At 53.0% G+C, this 21,674-nt stretch overlaps 1 protein-coding gene across 4 annotated transcripts in view; it reads right to left on the bottom strand.

The window, feature by feature from the left end:
* Dmtn (dematin actin binding protein) overlaps positions 1 to 21,623 on the bottom strand; it is a 31,639-nt gene extending 10,016 nt beyond the window's left edge. Inside the window, exons 1-8 of one of the 4 annotated variants that reach the window (XR_007835168.1) lie at positions 21,458 to 21,623; positions 4,772 to 4,941; positions 4,496 to 4,570; positions 3,808 to 3,963; positions 2,358 to 2,402; positions 1,903 to 2,002; positions 1,549 to 1,605; positions 1,158 to 1,310 (exon numbers count right to left, since the gene is read on the bottom strand). Coding sequence is in view for 1 of the 4 variants with exons in the window: in XM_051195412.1 (XP_051051369.1) it covers positions 1,158 to 1,310; positions 1,549 to 1,605; positions 1,903 to 2,002; positions 2,358 to 2,402; positions 3,808 to 3,963; positions 4,496 to 4,570; positions 4,772 to 4,789 (604 nt within the window). In the remaining 3 variants the exon portion in view is untranslated. Of the gene's footprint in view, positions 1 to 1,157; positions 1,311 to 1,548; positions 1,606 to 1,902; positions 2,003 to 2,357; positions 2,403 to 3,807; positions 3,964 to 4,495; positions 4,571 to 4,771; positions 4,942 to 13,190; positions 13,556 to 15,276; positions 15,431 to 21,457 lie in introns of those variants that run through there. The other 3 variants (XR_007835167.1, XM_051195412.1, XR_007835169.1) reach the window with 3 other exon arrangements.
* Between the last annotated feature and the right edge of the window lie 51 nt (positions 21,624 to 21,674).

Below are 21,674 nucleotides of genomic sequence, written 5' to 3'. Positions count from 1 at the left end.
AGAGAGATGTAGCTGTCCCGGAATTGGAGTTAGAGACAGTGTGGGTGCTGGGAACTGAACCCAGGTCCTCTGCAAGAGCAACCAATGCTCTTAAATGATGAGCCATTTCTCCAGCCCCTATAGCCTGTACTTTTTGTTTGTTTGTACAAGGATTTGTAGTGCTAAGCATGGTGGCACATAACTATACCCCAGCCACCTGGGAGCCTGAGGCAGAAAGGTTACCTGAGCCTAGAAGGTCAAGGCTAGTATTGGCAACATTGGAAGACCCTGTCTCAAAAACTTTTGTAATGGATTTTTGAGACAGGGTTCTTTCTTTCTTTCTTTTTCTTCCTTTCTTTTTTCTTTTGGTGTGTGTGTGTGTGTGCGTGCGTGTGCGTGCGTGTGTGTGCGTGCATGTGTGCGTGCGTGTGTGTGCGCGCGTGCGTGCGTGTGGCCTGGGCTCTGAGAACCAAGCCCTTCTTTTCTTTACTTGTCCCTCTTTGAAATCTCCTATCACATTGGAGAAATGTCTGTTAAGTGCCTGGAAAATGAACAGGAACGGCTGCAGAGATGGCTCGGTGGTTAAGGTCGTGCACTGCTCTTCCAGGGGGCACGAGTTCCATTCTTAGCGCCCACACGGTGCTCCACAGCTTCCTGTAACTTTGGCTGCAGAGTAATCCTTTGTCTCAGGCCTCCTCTGTGCGGCAGACTCAGGCACACTGCCCCAACCCACAAACACAGTTCAAATAAAATGAAACCTCAAAAAATAATAATGAGGGCTAGAGAGATGGCTCAGTGGTTGAGAGCACTGACTACTCTTCCAGAGGTCCTGAGTTCAATTCCCAGCAACCCCATGGTGCCTCACAACCATCTGTAATGAGATCTGGTGCCCTCTTCTGGCCCACAGGCAGACATGCAGGCAGAACACAGTATAGATAGTAAATAAATCTTAAAAACAAAACAATGGGCAAGAAGGGAAGAAGTTATTAGCTAGCAGGCCCTGCACAGCAGCACAAAGACGTGCAGCAGAGAGATAAGCAACGAACCATCGACTGAGGAAAGCGCAAAGGCCGAGAAGCAATAAGCCAGGCGGTGGGCTGGGACTGGGTTCATGGGACCAGGAAGTGGTAGTGAACAGGGATCCCAACCTCTTTCCTCTCCTCTCCCATTTTTCCTACCCACAACAGCCAGCGATGGGGGACATGGCCAGTAGTCAGTCTCTATCTTGGCTGGCTGGTTGGGGTCAGGGGGCTGTGCTGCAGGGAACTTGGATGACTCGATGATGAGGTCTTCGATGAGGTGCTTGCTCTGAGGGCTGCCTCCCATGGATTCTGCAGAAGGATCCAGGGTCAGCCCACACACCACACCTGCTAACCATGCAGCCAGCCAACTTGCCCCCCCCCAGCCCAGCTCCCTCACCCCTCCCTTCCCACCCACGAGATCTCAGATTTAACAGCGGAGAGTGCAGGACCTTGCAGGGCTGTCCCCTGTCCCTTCCCGGCTCTCAGCACACTGTCCAGCACCACCCTACCAGTAGGTGGCAGGAGAAGCACCCGGAGGAACCCTCACCTCTCTGCTTGTAGATGGGTGGCTTCTTGTAGATGTTGGAATCTGGTCGGGTGGTCTCTGAGGAAGGAACAGGGGAGATGAGAGGGGGGTATGAGAGCAGGAGATGGAGTCCAGGAGCAGAATGGAGACAAACAGAAAGGGACCGAGAGAGAGACATCATGCCCCATGACGTAGGACTTCCTGTCCTTTTCTGGGAGTGTGAGAGGGAGGACATAACAAGACAACCATGGCTGCTAGTTCTGCCTGCATCCTGGTACCATAGGGTCCAGGTAAGTCTAAACCCGAAGAGTAGGGACTGAGAGGAAAAATGAACTCCCAGCGATAGAACATAGCTAGGCTGACAATAAAACCTACCAGGGTGGTGGAAATGAGGCAGGCTGGTCCTAGGGGTCCCTGTGGTCCTTGGTGTTGAAGTCTGAGAGATGATTCCAAGTGTCCGGCTCTCGGACCACACCTATGTAGAGTATGCAGTTTCTAGGTCCTATCACCATACCCCTTCCCGCTCCCAAGTACATGGCTTTATCTCAGGTCACCTTTCATGTCCTCCCACACCCACAGCCCACACCCCAACCCCAGGGCAATGCCACCACAACAGAGGAAGAACATTCAAGGGTTCCATCCATCTGCTCAGGGTGCCTACCCAGACAGAAAGGGTTAAAAGAGGCCCTGGGTCTGGCTGACAGATGAGCTGGCCAGTGACCAACCAGCCAGGATTTGCTGATTCTATCATCCCCTGCACTTCGATGAGACTGGGCAGTTGGGGGAGGGGAGCTGGGGGCCCCAGCAGAGCAGGGCTAGAGCTGACTTACCTCTGGGGATGGTGGGGGGGATGTGGATTTGGGAGACAGTGAGCACTGTGAATGGAGAGGATTTATCAGAGTCACAGGTAGGACTAGACCCTAGAACCTCAGAGGGGCCATTTCACCCCCGGCTTAGCCAACTTTCACCTACTCTCCTAGCCAACTCTCTCCCCTCCCGAGTGAGCCCTTGTCAATCTCTGACCTGGCCTTCATCCTTCCTCTGCCCAGGGCTCTCCCAGCCCCAAAAGGCTTTTCATATGAAGCTCAGATCTGGGAGCAGCATACTTAATGCCCTGAGGGTCAGCCAAGAATAAATGTGACCCTGACTTCAGAGCCTGGCAGGCAAGGGATGGCGAAACCCAACCACCAAGCAGCCATGATGGGATCAGCTGTCCTTGGTTCCATGGTACTTAAGTTTTCCACTCTGACAGCTCTCTTTTCCTAAAATTCAAGTTTTACTGTTTCAATCATGACTCTGAGTGAGTATGGGCACATACATGCCAAGCACGTGTGTGAAGGTTAGAGAACAACTTCCAGGAGTCAGGTCTTTCTCTCTACCATCGGTTCTGGAAACCACTTAGGTCACCAGGCTTGCATGCACGCACTCTGACCTATGGAGCCACCTCACCAGCTCACGACAAGCCCCCCTTGGTTTTTTTTTTTTTTTTTTTTTTTTTTTTTTGAGACAGGATCTCACTATGTAGTCTTTTGGCTGTCCTGAAATGCACTATGTAGACCAGGCTGGCTTCCATCTCTTAGAGATCTGCCTGACCATGCCTCCTCATTGCTGGGATTAAAGGTGTGCACCACCATAACTGTGACCAGAGACCCCCTTTTAAAATTTTTTTTTAAAATTTATTTTTCTTATTTTACATATTGATCCCAGTCCCCTCTCTCCCACCCTCCCATGCCCCCCACCTTCCCATTCCATTCGCCCCCTCCACATGTAGGGTGATGCCTTCCAGGAGGGGTCATCTAAATCTGTCAAGTCATTTGGAGTAGGGTCTAGACCCTCCCTCCTGCCTCTAGGCTAAGGGAGTATCCCTCCCTGGGGAATGTGCTCCTAAAGTCCTTTTCAGGGACCCCTTTTTTGAATACAAGCAACAAAGCACCTAACCAAGTATTGGTCCATGCACTACCTTCTGGGGTGCACAGGAAGAGCTATCAATTTCTATGTGACAGCAGGGTAAAATGAGACTACAATGTCACACCACTTCCTCAGCTAGGATTTCTGGAGCTCCTGCTTTGTGGTTTGTTCTTTCTAGCATCTTCTACCCTTTCCCTGCAGGCCCTCTCTCCACATTTCTACTGTTCAGCTATGGCTGCTCCTGTTGTTTCCAGTCTAGAGCCTGGTACTCACTTGGCCCAAAAACATGGGCTCATCCCTGTGCATAACCTGTCTCTGCGATTCCCCACTTACCTGGCTCCCCTCAGGCCTTCACAAATGACTCCTTCTTACCTCCCGGCTTCTGGGCAGTTCCACATGTTCCAGGAGAGAATAGGTAAAGTGGGGCTCGTAGATCATGAGGTCAGGTCGCTCAATGTCCAGGATGGCCTTGTCCTTAGGGATGGCAGCCAGGTCTTTGTAGCCCAACACCTGGTTGTCCATCTTGGCCTGAAGGGAAATGGTCCAAATGCAAGTTTCCTATAGTATCACCTAAGGACGGGTACTGGCCTCTCCATCTGGGCTTGGTCATCAAGAAAGCATTTTCGATGTCGCTTCTCATGGGTTAACAACTCCATTATGTTGTTTTTAAGGACCTAGGATGAGCACTTAATTTTGAGACAGTCTCATCTAGTCAAGACTCTCCTCAAGTCCTCTCTGTTGCTGTGGGAGTCCTTGACTTCCTTATCCTCTTGTTTCCATTCCCCAAATTCTGGGACTATAGGCTTGCATCACCATGCTCCGCTCTAGATCAGCCCTTTCAAAAAAGCTCTTTGCCTCTGAGGCTCTTTGCAACTAGACCAGCCCTTTCCAGGGCAGTAGGAAGCTTCCGCAGGCATCTCTGGGGTCTTTCCACCTGCAAGAGTTCACAGGACCTCTCTCCATGCGGGGGGGTGGGGGTGTCAGGGGGAAACAGGGGTTAAGTGTGTCCAGTCCCTCCCTCCTCCCAGCTGAGGTGCAGGTGGCCAACGGAAGTACTCACCACGATGCTGGAGGGAGAGCCCGGCACACTGGAGTCTCTGGAGGAGCTGACGCTCCCCGGGGAGGTAAGAGGTTGCTGGAGAGAGCGAGAAGGTGGCGGAGTGGGCATGTGCGTGGGTGCTAGGGTGTGGGCGTAGGTCTTGCCCTAAACCTCAAGATGGGGGTGGGGCGGGACCCGGTGTGCTGTGCGGAGATGGCCACCAGGGGGCGCCGGCGACTCCCGAGCGGGCCCGGGAGGGCAGCGGTCCCCACCCGGGTTGGGGTGCAACCCGCTCACCTTCTGCAGACGTTCCATGCGGCAGCCACTGGCCGGCCACTCCCTCGGAGGCCGGTGCGCACGCGGAGAGGACGGACGTCAGGCTCGGCCTAGCTCCTGCAGTGAGGGCGTCGCAGCGCACTGTGGTGTATTCATCCCTTGGGTGTCTCCAGGCTGCTGACCGCGGGTGGCTGGAAGGACAGTGAGGTGCAGGCCTTGAGGACGTTAGGCTGCCAGGTTCCCTAGAGCTGGGCTCAGCACCAGGGAGTTGTGTGTGCGTGTGGCCAGACAGCGGGGATCGGCTGCACTTGTTTTTTAAGCCATTGTTCTATGGCTCCAGAGGAAATGACGGCAGGGGTCAGCTGGCATCCCAGGTTGGACAGGCTTCTCTATCCCCAAGCCTGTCACCCCTGCCCTGCCCTGTTCTTTGCCTGGGCCTCGCTCCCAGGCTCTGTTAGCCCCTCCTACTCCAGCCACTCCCTGCAGTTTGCTCAGCCACCTCTTCTTCGTTTTCCCCAGAAGGTTAGCAAGACTCATTAGTTCAGTCTGGAAGCATAGGAAACCAGACGCCAGAGGAAGAAAACCTACGGGGGGGGGGGGGGGAGGTGTGTGTGTGTGTGTGTCTGTGTGTGAGGGGTGGAAGGGTCGGATAGAGTGGTGAAGACACCGCCAGGGTCTACAGCTGCTGTCAGACATCAGACGCTGGCCCGCTCGATTTTTCTCTACTCCCTTCAGCCAGGCAGTGTCCCGTGCAGACACTGGGTAAGATACTTCTGGGACCTGGACCACATCTTTGCTGCCACAAAGTGCCCAGAACATTCTCAGGGGCTAACACGTTGCTCCACGAGTGCCTTGTTGGACCCCCTTTCACACTCTAGGAACGTAGTGTACGAGGTGGTGACCCTCCTTTTCCCTTCTCACGCTGGCCCTCAAAGCCAGAGTGAGAACTGTGTACAGAAGAGAAGGAGGGAGGATAGTGTGGTGCTTTCAAGCCAGGAGGCCCCCGGCTTCCTGACTAAATGTTGTGTGCTCTTGGGTAAGTCATTTGAACTCTGCACATGCTTGGGAGGCTGAGGCAGAAGGATTGCTTTGAATTACAGGCCAGCCTAGGTTACACAGCGAGATTCCAATCAGCTTGAATGATAGTGTGGGACCTTGCCTAAAACAACAACCAAGCGAGGGATGGTAATAGTTTCTCATCATAGACTTCTCTGGGGTCCACAGTGGTCATTCATTTCTTTTTATGTGTATGGGTGTCACATGTATGTTTGTCAGCATGTATGTTTGGGTGGTGCATGTCCATGGAGGCCAGAAGAGGCCATCAGAACCCCTGGGACTGGATTTACAGACGGTGGCCATGTGTTAGGAATCAAACATGGGTACCCTTAAAGAGCCAGTGCTCTTAACCACTGAGCCGTCTCTCCAGCATCAGAGAAGTAGGTAGGCTTGAGCACACATAGTGAGTAGAACACATCTCCTCCATGTAGAGGGCCAGCTATTAATATTTTTTATCTCCCCAGGGATTAGTGACTTTAGGGGGCTTTTCAGTATCCAGTCATGGAAGACTGGCTTGTTTTCTCTCTTTTTGGGGTTGAAGCTGTGTCCTCTCAAGTCAACCCCCACTTCCTCACAGGGGTTCACTGCACAGCCCTGGCTACCCTTCAATTCTCAATCCTATTTTAGGCCCAGGCTCCAGACGCTGGGATTGGAGGCCTGGACCACCATGCCTCGACTCTCCCGGTCTGTATCACCTACACTTCATCTTAACCGCTCTGCTGCCCACACGCCACCAAAACAGCCAGCATCCCTTGTCCCCACTTTTCAACCTCGGCCCACATCTACTCACCTCTGCCGTCCACCTCTCCGCCTCCCTCATGCCACTTACCCTCCTGGGTCCACACAAAAGGCCCTGCCACCCTGCTCTGGTGCCTGCCGCCAGTGCTAACCCTTTCCTGAACAGTACCGTCACAGGGCGGTATTTAAACCCTGGATGCTATGCTGTGCTGCCTAGCGTGGGGTGCTTTTCTCCCTGAAGTGAATAGGCTGCTACCTTCTAGAGGGCAGCTTCGGTACCAGAGCTGTCGCTGCTGAATGCATGCATATAATGTGCTCGATGCTCTTTGTGTGTGAGACACCAGAGACCGAATTTGGTGCGCTCTCCTACTGAGCCATAGACTTTGCCTTTGTTTCATTATTGGTTTTGAGACAGGCCTCAGTTACTCAGGCTAGTTTTGAACTACTCTATAATCCAGGAAGGCCTTTTAGCTTGTAACCTTTGCCTGCTTCAACTCTCAAGTCACTGTGGTAGGTACCATACACTAGATACAGGTAAACACTACACAAAGATGATTCTAATTCATCTTAAAACAACCCTTCTGGGTAGATCCATTTCACAGAATAGAAAACCAAGTCTTGGGGAGATTAAGGACATGTCAGCGATCAAGTAGCTCAAGTTAAGTATCTGTGGCATGATGCTATGATCCAGGATGCTCACCCAGTGCTCTGTCTTGCAAGTTGTTTTAGAATTCTAGAACCAGAGGTTGATGCGGTAGCCTGCACCTTTAACCCCAGCACTCAAGATGCAAAGAAAGGCAGATCTCTGAGTTTGAGGTTAGCCTGCTCAACCAATTGAGTTCCAGGACAGCCAGGGCTACACAGAGAAACCCTGTCTAGGAAAGCAAATCAATCAAACAAGAATTCTAGAACAGGACATCTCCATCAGATGCATAGGGGTAATGTGGTGTGTGTGGTGACAGGATTCTCACTCTAGAGCATCACACTCCTCAAGTCTTCTTAGTGCTGATTTTGAAATTCTTAAACCAGGTATCTGATGAGCAAAATGCAGGTGGTGGTGGCAAACATTTGTAATCCCAGCACACGGGAGGCAAAGACAGGCAAATCTCTGTGAATTCAAGGCCAGCCTAGTCTACAAAGCAAGTTCAAGGACAGCCAGGGCTGCTGCACAGTGAAACCCTGTCTCCAAAACCAAACAAATAAACAAACAAAAGCGATCTGTCAGCTCTTTCTCTCTAGGGTCTAGTTTTTACTTTATCAATAGCCATTGTCATAAGGTCTATACATATGGCTTAGCCCTAGAGGTGAGTACTTGTCCATCCATCCACCCATCTACCACCTAGTAGTAGATCTGCTACTGATTTAGCCACCCACCCACTTTGGAGCATCTCTTCCCCACTGAACAGGGGACCAAGCTCTGTGCTGAGCCTCGTGGAGAACAGAAAGATGAGTGACAGGGCCGATGCAGGCTCCTCCAGGGACAGAGCATGCTCCCAGACAACTTCTATACACAAAGTGGAGAGGCACACACCCCAGATAAGGCAGTGGGCTGCAGCAAGTCAGGAGAGAGGTGTCTGGGGGAATGGAGAACTCTGTCAGAGGAAGTACTTGCTGGATGCCTTAGACCAGTGGCTCACCCTTCCTAATGCTGTGACCCCTTAATGAAGTCTCTCATATTGGGAGGGGGGAGCCGGTGTCCACTTCTGACAGGGCAGCTGCTGCCCAGGTAGGCAAGTACAGAGAGAGCAAAGGAGCTTCTGGAGGCACCAGGCTGGAAAGAGTGGCCTGGGGACTGTTAAGCCTAGAGCAGTGGCTCTCAACCTTCCCAGTGCTGTGACCCTTTAATACAGGTCCTCATGTTGTGCTGACCTCAACTACTGCTACTTCATAACTGTGATTTTGCTGCTGTTATGAATCATAATGTAAATGTCTGTGTTTTCTGATGCTTGTAGGTGACCCCTGTGAAAGGGTCCTTCAACTACGAGGGGGGTCGAGACCCACGGGTTGAGAACCACCGGCCTAGTCATAGGTGTCTGAATGTGAGAAAGCCGGGAAAGAAAGCCAAAATGGCATCCAGGGCCCACTTTGGGGGGTGAAAGCAGAGGGTCTGGTACTCCACAGGAAGGATGCCGTACACTTGAAAGGAGGAGGGGGAGAGCAGAGCGATGAGATGGGGAGGCTGTATGCCAAGGGCCTTAAAGAAGGGCGCCCTGGGCTTGGGGCTGCAGCAGGGAGGACCCTGGGTGGGGGTGGGGTGTCAGTACCCAGCGGACCACAGGCTCTGGAGAAGGCACATGCCTTTCAGAAGGGAGGGGAAAGGGCAAGAGGTTGGCTAATACGAGAGCAGGGCACGTGGAGGGAGCTGGTCTGAGGGCTCCCATTTTCCCAGGAAGGAGGAGTCATATGCGGACTGTCAGGCGGCCTTAGGCAGAGTACAGGGAGCTGGGGAGGGATCTCTCTCTGACTGACAGGAAGAATGATGTTCTAGCGCCCCACCCTGAGCACCAGCTGTGGGGTGCATTAGAGAGCACTGGCTGCCCATCAGAGTGCCAGAGTAGGAAAGCAAGGGTCCCGGGGGGTGTGGCCACACACAAGACCCACAGTTACATGTGTAGAAACACCAGCAACTCTCCACCAGCCACTCAGGAACATGATTCTGAACACGGATGGGCAGAGTTATGTCAATAGTTGGTGTTGACACACTGTTATGAGCGGCTCTGGCTCTCATTTTACTGTCACCCTGACATCCTAGTCCTGCCAACTGACTATTACCTCAGGTTTGTACGAGAAGAAATTGAGACCTAAGCCCACTGACCACGATCCCACTGCATGCGAAACTCTAGCCTGCTCCTGTGCTCCTCTGTCCTTTCCCCTTCCCAGACCCCCCACCCCCCCACCCCCGCAGCACTGGGCTGCCTTCCCTGCTCCATCAGGGTCCTGCATCCCTTGGTGCCAGACCACAATGACCAGCGACTTTTGGGGAAGCGCTAATGGCAGAGCCTTACCTCTGTGGGGACATTTGCATTTGAATGAAAGGTTTTGGGGGTCGGTGTTTTGTCGGTTTGTTTGTTTTAGGCAAGAGCTCTTTGTAGCCCAGGCTGGCCCCCAACTACATACAAGTAACCTTGTCACAGATGGCCTTGAACTCCACACTCCACCTTGAACTCAAGAATGCTGGGACCGCTGGCACCACCTGGCCTGGCTTAATGTGATGGGGGAGATCAACCCAAGGGCTTCATGTACTCCAGGCACTCCACTAGACCACACACGATCCCAGGCAATGAAGAAGTTTCTTACTGGAGACATTTTAGGATGTCAGAAGGCCAGCAGAGGGAAGATGAGAAAAGAAAGAAAATAGGAGTGGGAGGGGAGGAGGTGTGTGGGGCGGGTTGATTTTTCAGCTTTTGCCAAGTTGCACTGCACAGGCATCTGCCTACGGCACCCACGTCGAGCGCCCTCACCCAAGCTAGTGTCTCACTTGGCTTCCTCCGGGCCTGATCCCCTTTCCATCCTCAGGCACAGTCCTGTTCTCTTCAGCACAGTCCTGTAACCTCTGTGGGTACAGACTGAAAGGGCAGGCTGCAGCAGGAAGGGGGAGGAGGGGGAGGGGAGCACCATGGAGGAAGCTAGTCCAGGTGTCGGAAGACACCCTTCGGCCTCCCAGGCTCAGGTCAATAGCCAGCAGGTTCCCCATCCTCCCATCTCAGCCGCACCCACCTTCAGCTGGGCGGCCGAGCCTTATCTGAGCCACCAGCCAGGCCCCACCTCAAACCACCCACCCTCTCATCTCCACGGCAACCAGAGCTCTGCAGCGCTTCAGGATGTGGGTGATAAGACTTGTCCATGGAGACCTCCAAATTTGCACCCCCACCCATCCCAGGGCTTTTGTTTCAGGCAGGGATGAATGAGATTAAGGCCCCTGGACTTGTACAAATGAAGGCTGCAGGCAGGCAGGCAGATCCACCGTCACAGGTGGGCTCTGGTCCAGGCTTTGCTTCCATCCTAACTAAGCCAGTTAATACTTTCTCTATGCGGTGCCTGTGCTGGGGTTATTCATATAGCCTGGATGGACTGGGCACGTTGGCATTCTGATCACTTTGAGATAAGGAGAAAAAGGGCTGTGAGATGAACTCACCCAAGGCCACCCAAAGGAAGCCAAGCTGGAATTCCACCCAGGCTGTATTTAAGCCAAAGGAAGTTCCTGTTCTTTCTAACGCATCCCCAAAGATCCTGTTTTGAAATGAACTTGGGCCTGTCTGCCTCTCACCACACCTGTAGAGCAGGAGCTGGGAGTTAAGGATTGGATGAAATTGTAGGACCTGGGCCTGGAGCTCTGGCAACATCAAGCCACGCTAGAGACAGCCACAGACAGTAAGGAACAAGTAAAGCAAGCCATGTGGGCTGGGTCAGGCAGGTGTGCGTCTGTCCTCTCTCACTGTTTCATTCAGCATCTCGCCTCTTTCTTCTTGTGGTCCCTTGCCCCTCTTCATCTTTTCTCCCTCTCTCTCTCTTTGCTTTTCACTCTCTCCTCCCCCTCCCAGCCCCACTTCCACAGTTGCTGTGGCAACAACTCAATGCCAGAAATAAAGTCAGGCTCCAGCTAGGTCACCAGTTCCCAAAACAGCATCCTAGGGTGGGAGAAGGGCAGTGTAGCCAACCAACAGGGCAGGGGCCAGGCGCACTACAGTGAATGTGTGCATTGTTGGGTGGGGTGGACGCAGGGCAGCAGGGTTTGGGCCTGCTAAGGGCAGTGGCTCACCAAAGGCCTTACTTAAGCCAAGCTTATCCCTGACCTTTTCTCAGGCCAGCAAAGCTCTGTTACTTCTTCTCTTGTGCAATTTGTTTCTTAACCTTTTCCTATTGCTTTGGACTAGGTGCTCCTATTGCCAACACTGTATGACACCTGTCACGCTGAACAAGATCAGGCAACCGCAAGGAGTAGACTACAGAGTCCATCTGTTCCAGGGCCTGCCCACCCACTCTCAGTGACAACAGCCCTGAGTCCAGTGCCCCCTTTTTCCTTTGACTCCACAACTATGGGGTTTTTTGTTTTGTTTTTCCGTTTTGTTTCTTCTAAGACAGGGTTTCTCTGTAGCTTTGGAGTCTGTTCTGGAACTCACTCTGTAGACCAGGCTAGCCTCCATCTCACAACCCACCCGCTTCTACCTCCCAAATGCTGGGATTACAGAAAGGTGTGCACCACCACCGCCAGGCTTCATAACTGTGTCTGGATTCACTAGAGTTTTCTTAGATCTCTCCTGACCAGGTTGGCAGGCTATTTCTGTATGCTTCCTTCAGTTCAAAGCTTGCTTGGTTCCATGTTTCTGTTCTGGCCTTACAGACTTGAGTACCTGGGGTACGATTTGACAGATCTGGGGTTGGGGGAAACATTCACCCTAAATCCAGCTTTCAGAATTCAGGAGAGGTCCCTATTCCACTTTCCCCACACATGAACTCTGGAAGAATTCTGCAGACATTGCTCACCGGTGGATAGATGATGTCCCAACCTTAAAAAGGCCAGCTATATTGAGACAAGACTCAGAGAAGCATACAGACAGAAGAGCTCCGTGCCCAACACTTGGTTGCTGACAGAACTCCTGGGCATGGGTGCACACAGGGACTCTGCAGCCCTCCTTGCCAGAGCACTCGCCTACTCTCCCTGACAGGGCCCCCTACACACACTGCACAATGACACATGGTGATGAGGACACCTCCTTGCACCCGCCCACTAATCCCCCGCTTGGCAACAGTCATCTATGCTCACAGCCCCTGGCTTGGCCAGCTGAACCTATCCCTGTGCTGAGCACATGGACCCCAATACTCACAGTGCCCTCACCCGACCCATCCCCAGTACACCTTCCATCCCACAGCACCGCCTCCTTTCTTAGACCCACAACAACCTGGCAACCAGTCCCCTGGGAGCAGACACACAGGTGTGTCTGCGCAGCAAAGGGAGCTTGGGGTGTCTGGTGCTGGGAAAGGAAGAGCCCTAAGGAGCCTGAGGACCTCTGGGTATATTCAGCACCCAGCTCCCCTGCCCCACCCCAGTATACTAGCTGCTGGTAGGAGGAGAGCCAGGTTAAGACTGCAGTTACACCCTGCTACACAGCCTCATTCTTCATTGAGTCCCCACCCCAACCCAGCCAGCCTCAGCTAGGAGGGACTCCAGAGCAGGCTATAAACCGGCAGCACTGAACCAGCCCCTCACTGAAAGCTTGCCACTCTGGAGGGCACCTATCCTGGTGGGAGGGAGGCTGGCAAAGCTTCCTTGCATCATTGAGCAAAGAGGTAACAGCTCTCTCCACCGACTGTGCCCCCAAGACCCCACCCCTTGAAATTCTGTTCAGAGAAGCTAAGTAGGCAGGGTGGAGGACTCGGGAAACCGGTGCTGGGGGGGGGGTGTCTCATGGACTCTTTGCATGGCAATACCCTAGATCCTTACCCCAAATAAGGAGGGGGTTTGATCTGGCCAAACACAGCGAAGCTCCTGGTCTAGCCACCCAAGCCCGTTCTTCCAATGGTCAAGGTTCCAAAGCTGACCCTAGCCTAACATCCCTGCTACTACCCAGAGTCATGCCCCAAAGCCAGGGGTACAGCCCAAAGTACCTACAGAAAGACAAAAGAGGCAGGGTACCATGCCACCTACCTCCTCCCAGACAGTGAGGCCCAGGCTCTCCAGAAGCCCCAAGAGGCAAAAGGCCTAGGCCCTGGTCCACGGGTTGCCGCGTTTTCTCAGGAATCTAGGTAGGAGGCGGCTCTTGCAGGAACCCAACCGCGCTTTAGTGAAGCACAAGTAACAGGAAGAAAGCCGGCTTAGGGTGGGTGGGGTGGGAGCTGGCGAAGGAGGGGAGCTGGTCTCAGCTCAGCGGTCTCATCTCCCTTCTGAACCTCCGCCCGCTTCACCCGTACCCTGCTGCTTTTGCAAGGCACCAGCTTCCTGACGCTGGGGAGTCCGCGTCTGGTGTCTGGTGGGCGGGCAGGACGGGCGGTCGCTGGGCGGGCGGCCCCTCCCCACCAACAACTGATAGTGGCCAGCCCCAGGGTGTGTGTGTTTGGGTGTGTTGCTGGTCCAGTCCACCTCAGCTGCTGCTGCAGCTGATCTATTGAAACAAGGGGCGCAATAGCCGGCATCATGACGAAGCAGAATTGGCTGCGCTGCCTTTCCCCCTTTCCCATACCCCGGCTCTGCACAAGATCCACACTCACGGCCCCTCCAGCAGAGTTCAAGTTGCTTCGGGCTAGAGGCTGCTACGGAAAACTGAGGGGAGCTATGCCCAGCCCGCCAGGCGCTTGCAAGTCAAACCCCCATTCATAGTGCTTCTCCATCTTCCAGAAGCAGTTGAGGCTCTGTGAGGGTCCCCACCTCTGGGATGGAGAACAGCTGTGGTACCAAAACTGGTCATTCAAGGATTAACCCTCTTCTGAGGGGGATGAATAGAAGGATGTGAGGAGCCAGGTTATGAATACATACATAACATTCAGGTTGGAGTTTTAGTAACCTCAATCCCCTGGGAATTGCAGTAGGGGGCCAGTGGATAGAATGAAGAACCTGGCTTCTCCCCAGGGAAGATGTTTTTGAAAAGGAAGCTTCCTACCAGATGGCACCCATTCCAGCACAGAGGCATGCCTTCCCTCCCTGGGAAAAAAAAAAATCAAGCATTCCAGGTACACGGAAAGCCTGGACACTGACCCTATTAGCATTGACTGGCCTTGTCCCCCACCTCCATGTCAGCTGCAGACTTGCCTACCTCGGCACTAGCCTTGCGTTGCCCTGGTAACTGCTGCCCACAGCCGGTCAGCTGATGGCATCAGCAGCTACTGGGGCAAAGCTAGGATCAGGAGAGGGGGTTCTGGGATTTCTGGATGAAAAAAAAATCTCAGGGGAGGGGCTTGAAGGAGGCAGGTAAAAATATGGCCCCAGCGTCGATTTTCAAAGAGAGGAGGATTGGGGGGGGGCGGGAAGGGAGGGGTGTTTCCGGATTAGCGGAAGACAGAGGAGACAGTAACCTGAAGGTGGCTGGGACAGGAGAAATGGCGAAGGCAGGTAGCTGAGTGGCTGAGAAGGGGGAGGAGGGCAGGGAACCCAGGCTTAGTTGCCTGGGTGCAGTCAGGGAGGGCCCTGTGGAAAGGAGAGGGAAGGAAAAAAAAATAAAACCTGGGGTGGGGGAGGGACATCCAATTCACAGAAGCAGGGAGGAAAGGCCAGGAGAGCTGCATGGGGTAGACCTTTAATGTGCAGGAAGGGGACACAGCCTTGGAGGAGGCGCTATCAGGCTTTTTCATTGCTAGTCCTGGCCTTTGCCTATCCCCTCATGGTTTGTCCCTTCAACCCCACCCTTGTAGCCCGAGTCTGGGTCGGAAAGAGTGGGAGGGAGGGAAGGCCCTCCTCCTAAGCAGTCTCCATCCCTCTGGGAGACCAAGTGCCCAGGGCTCTGACACTCAGCCCTTCAGATTCTTGACTTTGCTCCTACCTAGCCTCCTCCTCCCTTGATTGCCAGCCCCTTCCAGACCCCACCCCGGGAAACATGTCTTCTAGGATAAGGGTCTCTGGAGGTACATTGTCAGAAAGGACAGCTGTAGACAGGCGTCAGGAAAGAGGTGGGTTAGGAGCCCTGGGTAGAAGTCAAAGATAAAGAGGAGTCCCTTCCTAATGAAAGCCAGCCTATGAGGTAGGGGAAGAGTCCAGGGAGAGGGCCAGGAGGAGGGGAACATGAGGGGAGGGTTCTCAGTACCTTCAAGGGCCTGGGGCGTGGGGCAGGAACACGGCAGCCTCTGCGGTGACATACACCTCCATCCCTCAGCGCATCTCCTCTCCGCCTCCTGTTGCCAAGACAACCTCCTGGCAGCCCAGGCCCAGCTCAGCAGCGATGGGAGGGGGAGGAGAAAAACTGACTCCTATTGCTGCTTCTTCGGAGATAGAGGGAGGGGTCCTGCAGAGCCTGTAATGCTGGGGCTGTGTCCCAGCCGAGCCCTACTGAGCGTGCTCTCCCCCACTCTCCCTCACAAACCAGGAGTGGCCTGGAGGGAACCATAATTCAGGGCCAGACAACAGGCTGGCTGGAAGGATGACTGCCCTATTCCAGGCAGCCCATTGCATTGAATAGATGGGGAAAGGTGACATGGACAAGGGATTCACAGCACTGTTGTTGAGAGACCACATGCCCTGGCTGGGCTGGACATGTGTCCCTGGCTCATACCTCTACCGTTTACCTAAGTACATTTTCAAGTCTCAAACCCACCCTCTCTCCCCTTGACCTAGACAGCCTCTTCCAGTCCCTCAAGGCCCAAATTCACTCCCCTAACACATCAGTCACGTGGTGCTTGGGAATGCCACCCCCCATCAGCCAGACACCTTAGGCAGGAATAGTCTAGGACCCAGTCAGCCCTGGAGCCAAAGGATCCACAGAGTTAGGGCTCCCTCTGTCGACCTGAGGTTGTCAAGGTCATCCCTTGCTAGGAGGGATCCTGGAGTGTGTGTGTGGGGGGGGGGGAGTGCATGTTGGTGGTGGGGGTTAGCCAGACACCCCTCTCCCTTGCCACTCTCTGTCTCCACTCTGCTCATCTGTGTCCTGCAGTCCGGCCCCATCTGTGGAGAGCAAGGTCCCCTTCAGCCCAGTCCTGGGAAGGCCCAACTTCCTTTGGGAAACCAGCTGATCTGTGGTTCCTCCTCCATCCTCATCTGTCTGCCATGTAAATTTTCTTCCCTGGGAGCTGGCAACACTAACCCCACATGCCAGTTGACTCTGGTCCTGGATGGGCCTCTCCCATACCCTCAACCAGCCCGACAGGCAAGGAAGCCACCCTCAGACAGGGCCAGCCTACCTCCTGACGCTCTCAGGCCTGGTGAGTAGGGATTCACAATCCCAGCAGAGACGAGGCTCTTGCCTCCTCTCTCAGGAAGAGGGCTCCAAGCCTAGACACCTACTTCTGGGCTACTTTCTCCAGAAAAGTCACTGGTGCTAGACTTCCTCAGAGGACTGTGTCCCCAACAGCAGGCTTCTCTATCCGTGTCTCACTCCAGTGCCCAGGCCCCACCCCACGCACCGACTATTGAGGGTGGTAACACATAGGGTGACCCTATGCTGTTTAAATATTAACTGCCAGAAAGGTTGAGCCAGGGCACCTGGACACGTGGGGAGGAAGGAGAGAGGACAAAGACCCAGGCCAGAAGAAGCAAAAAAGGATGAAAGCCAAAAGAAGCCATTTTAGGATGGGTATGGCATCATATGTTAGCAATCCTACAATCAGGAGGCTGAGGTAAAGGATTACTGTGAATTTGAGGCCAGCCCAGGTTACACAGCACGAATGTGTGTGTGTGTGTGTGTGTGTGTGTGTACACATACACACATATTTCTCATAGTTTTCTACATACATATATATGAAAGAAACAAGTAATTATAAAGTGACTCTTTAGCTGGGCAGTGCCTTTAATCCCAGCACTCTGGAGACAGAGGCAGGCAGATCTCTGTGAATTCAAGGTCCTCCTGGTCTACAAAGTGAGATCCAGGACAGACACAGAGAAACTCTGTCTCAGAAAACAAAAACAGCCACAAAAAGTGACTCTTTCTCAGCAGAGACTGGAAGCCACTACCCCTCCTGCTAGAAACTGGATTCTTGACCTCTAAGACCTCAGAGCCTCAGCGCTAAGGATGCTGCCACCAGACCACCAGACCTGTCACTCTTTTCTCAGAGCCTTGCCACAGCACCAAAAACGACCTTCATACTTTGACCTAACATCCTAGCTAATTTTCCATGTATACTCTCAGCTCCAACCACACTGGGCCTGGGCAAGGAAGGGAGTCTTGTACTGAGGCCCTGCAGTCAGAACAGATCCAGACTGCACGGCAACTCTGCCTGGCAAATCTCTAGAACTTAGTACATTTTAGTTCCTTATTTCCTTTCGAGACTCCGTAGCCCAGCCTTAAGGAAGGGTACAGCAGTCCTTCTTAAGTTTCCGAAATGTTGGTGTTACAGACATCAATATGAATGGCCCTTGCTTTATTTCCAAAACTTCTCATCTACTCTTTTGGGATATTTTTCTTTTTCTTAAAAAAAAAAAAAGGTCTCATTATATAAGTAGCCCAGGCTGGCCTTGAACTTGAAATCTTCATGCCTCAATTCCCTGGTTCCCAAGTGATAGGATTACAGGCTTGTACTACCACCTGGATGCCTTTTTATCTTAATTTTAAGAGGGAGAGAGAATTCAAAAAGAAAAAAAGTCTCAATGAATCATGCTTTTATGGGTTAATCCCTCCAATTAAAACTCAAGTGCCCTGCAAGCTCCATCTTCTCTGCATTTTAATTAACTGGAGGATCTGCACAGTGCTTCAGTACCGAAGGGAGGAAATGAATGCTTAATTCAAAGTGACTGCTCAGGACCCCACCTTCCCGAGTACACCCCAGGGCCCCGGCTTCCCATCAGGACCCCATCTTCCCGAGTACACCCCAGGGCCCCGGCTTCCCATCAGGACCCCATCTTCCCGAGTACACCCCAGGGCCCCGGCTTCCCATCAGGACCCCATCTTCCCGAGTACACCCCAGGGCCCCGGCTTCCCATCAGGACCCCATCTTCCCGAGTACACCCCAGGGCCCCGGCTTCCCCTCTTGAGGCACAGACAACACAGTGCTGGGGAGCAGCCAGAGAAGGGCACATTTGCCACACTTTCAGAACTGAGAGCTGGGAACCAGATTGTGGTGGCTTATCCCTGGAGTCCCAGCACTTGAAAGGCTGAGCCAGGATGGCTGCTCCAAGTTTGAAGTCAGCCTGGGCTACATAGTGAGTTCTAGGTCAATGTGCACTGTAGAGTAAAATCCTGTCTCATAAGACTATGTATATGTACATGAGACTATGGTATGGAGAGCGACAGAGGAAGACAACAGACCCATGTCAGCCTCTATCTCTTACCACACACATACACATGCATATACATGCACACATACACACACAAGACAAGGGGCTGGAAAGATGGCTGAGCATTTAAGAGCACTCGCTGTTCCTTTGGAGGACACAGTTCAGTTCCCAGCAACCATCTCAAGTGGTCCACAACTGCCTGTGTCTCTACCTTCAGAGTGCCTAGCTCCTACTTCTATTCTCTGAAGGCGGCAGGCACATATGTGGTACACAGACATACATGCAGACAAAACACCCACACACATAAAATAAAAACAAAATTTTATTTAAAAAACAAAAACAGGCCAGTCAGTGAGATGGCTCAGCAGTTAAAAGGCTCTTGCTTTGGAAGCCTGATGACCTGAGTCTGATGGCTGGAACCCACAGAAAGGTGGAAGGAGACAACCAACTCTAATTGTCCTTTACAAGGATGCTGTGCTGTGTCTCTACACACATACCGTGCATGCACACACAATAAATAAATAAAATAAATAGGCAAAACAGAGGGGAGTGTTTAGTGTGGGGGGGGCAAGTGTTCTTGTTTTACTAGTGTCTATAAGGGCTCCATATGGAGGCTGGACAGGTGGTTTGTTAGTGATAGCCTCACAGACCTATGTGTTTGGCCACTAAGTGGAGGGACAGAAGTGGGTAGGCAGAGACTTCATTTGTACAGAACCTTGGGAGGTCTGCCTAGAAACCCTGCCAAAGCAATTGTGTACAAGGGAAGCTCATGGCTTCCAAGGTGACAAGAGTCAGGAGAGAAACCTAAAGAAGGATTTAGAGAGGTTTCATTCTTTTTTTTTTTTTTAAATGTGCACTTTTGTTCTGCCTGAAATGTATGTCTTTGTGAGAGTGTCAGATCTTGGGGTTACAGACAATTGTTAGCTGCCATGTAGGTCCTGGGAATTGAACCTGGGTCCTCTGGAAGAGTAGTTGGTGCTCTTAACTGCTGAGCCATCTCTCTTGCCACCTCCCTTAGAAGAGGTTTCTAGAGGTTCTGGGGAAGATAGCCTACTACAGGCCAAAGCTGAAGACTGAAGCAAGATTATGGTTTGATAACTGGGAGACCACTGGCCAATGGCATCCAAGGGACATTGTTGGACAGTGTGACTTAAAACAGAACCAGCTGTGTGGTATCTGAAGTGACTGGGCATCATTCCTGACTTCCTTGCACTAACTCCTCTGGAGTTTGGGGGGGGGGGGACAAGACGGAGAAAAAAAGAGGCTGATGTGGAAGACATCCTTAGAATATGGTAATACTACATTTCACAGGGTTTGAGGCCAGTCCCCTGCAGCTTCTTTCCCTGGATGGGTTCATCTGGCCCCCTCTAGCAAGAAGCTACTGTCAAGAGTCTGTTTAGATCCTTCAGGCACCAGAAAAGGCCAGGGCTACTAAAGTCTCCAAATGGATCTGAAATCCATTGAGAAGTCCCTTTCCTACCACAAAACCCTTATGTCCCTCTAAAGTGTCATCACCAGAGAGCAATTCCTTTTGACACACTCCATTTATTTGTTTATTTATGACAGGGTCTCATGTAGTTCAAACAAGAACTCTCAATCTTCTTGTCTTAGCTTGCAGAAGGCTAGGATTGCAGGGGTATGCTACCATACTTGGCTTCTTCATCGTGTTAAACTTGTCTAGAAGCCTGTGGGATGTAAAAGCTACCTAGGATACAGAGCCTGCCGGCTGGGCAACGGTGCTAAGAGGTGTGGTGAAGAGTGTGGGTTTTGAGCCCAACCAGGGATCGGATAGATTGAAGGCTCTCTGAGATGCCCCTGGCTTCCGGTTCAGCTCTGCTCTCCAAAGCTTGTCCTTTACTCTTTGGCATACTCTGTCCCTGCCTGCCAGGTCTCACCTCAAAAAGCAAGAAAGGAAACAGTGAGGGCTTTCTGGAGCTGGCCCCGAGAGGTTTGTCTGTGCTGGGGGAGGTCAAAGAGGGAGGGAGGGGCCGAGAAAGGCCTGAGAAGAAAGCCGAGGCCAGACAAAGGGCCTAGTCCACCTTTGAAGCTGCTTCTAACCCAAGAGGGAGGGTGGGGGTGGGCCAAGGCCCGGCTGGAGAGGCAGTCTAGAGTCTTAAAGAATGTCTCAAATTCCTGCGATAATCAGAGGGATCAGAGCCCCCCTCCTTCTCAAAGTCCTCCCAGCCCCCCAAAGTCCCAATACTCCACACCTTGGGGGCCCCAACTCTTTGTCCTCAAGTAATTGCTGGGTGTTGCCCCAGTTTTAAAGTCCCATTGAACTCGCCAGTTATCAGCTGCAGCCCCAGACCACCCGCCCTACACACACCCCAGAAAACTACCCCCAGCGCGTCCGGCGGTCTTCACTAGGATTAAGGCTCTTTGTGATAGGGGGACAGAAAAAAAAGCAACCTGGTGAAAAGCAATTATGACGAGCTGGAAGGAGAATGTCAATCCTAGGCCCGCGGGACCTCCCTCTTGGCTGTTGTCGGCTCCACCTTCTAAATGGCCCAGGGTTGGCGGGTCAGGCCCTGATCCAGCTCTGAGTTGGTTCTGTACGCCACAGCCCACCTCAGGTTCAGACTAAACCAGCGCCCTACGGCTTCTGTTCTGGACTTTTTGAAGTACTCTTGGGAGAAGTGCGAAGGTTGGCTTTCATTCTTTTTCATCTCTCTTCATAATACTCCTCCCCAACATTTTCTTCTAGGGGGAAACTGAGGCTGAAGATTCCATGAGCAGAAAGGGGGCCTGAGAGGAGGGTCCCAGACACAATAACCTCCCCCTTGACAAGATTAAAAGCCAGCGCACCGTAGGGAAGGCTGTTTTACGGCTTCCACCCCGGCACACCTGGAAGCCTCGGGAAAAGCCCACCCCAGAGGCTCGGTGGGGGCTGGGCGCCCTCCCCCTCTACCCCCAGCCTGCGGCCGCCTCTAATTGAGCCTTGCCCTCAGGTGTGGCCCCCCGCTTCCGCCCCCAGTGGGGACCGGAGAGAACAAGGGGACACATTCTCGCCCCCACCCGCTTCCGCTCGTCCCAGACCTCCTCCCGCTCCCAGCCCTGCTCACCGGAAAAAAGCAATCTTGCTCCCGGCGAGGTGACTTCTGGCGTCCCCGGGCCGCGCTCCTGCCACCACCCCCCTCCCCCGGGCCTGGGCCCCACAGGACGCCTGTCCCGGCCAGCGGCCACTCAGGGCCGCGCCTAGGGGTTGGGTTTTCTTCTCTCCTACAGGTAGCAGGGACGAGTCGCGTGAGTCTGGACATCGGAGCCCGCGGAGGGAGGGGC

Source organism: Phodopus roborovskii, unplaced genomic scaffold (genome assembly GCF_943737965.1).
Source record: "Phodopus roborovskii unplaced genomic scaffold, PHOROB, whole genome shotgun sequence".
NCBI classification, from domain to species: domain Eukaryota; kingdom Metazoa; phylum Chordata; class Mammalia; order Rodentia; family Cricetidae; genus Phodopus; species Phodopus roborovskii.
The sequence above is the reverse complement of the archived record's forward strand: the minus strand, read 5'-3'. Positions and strand labels throughout refer to the sequence as shown.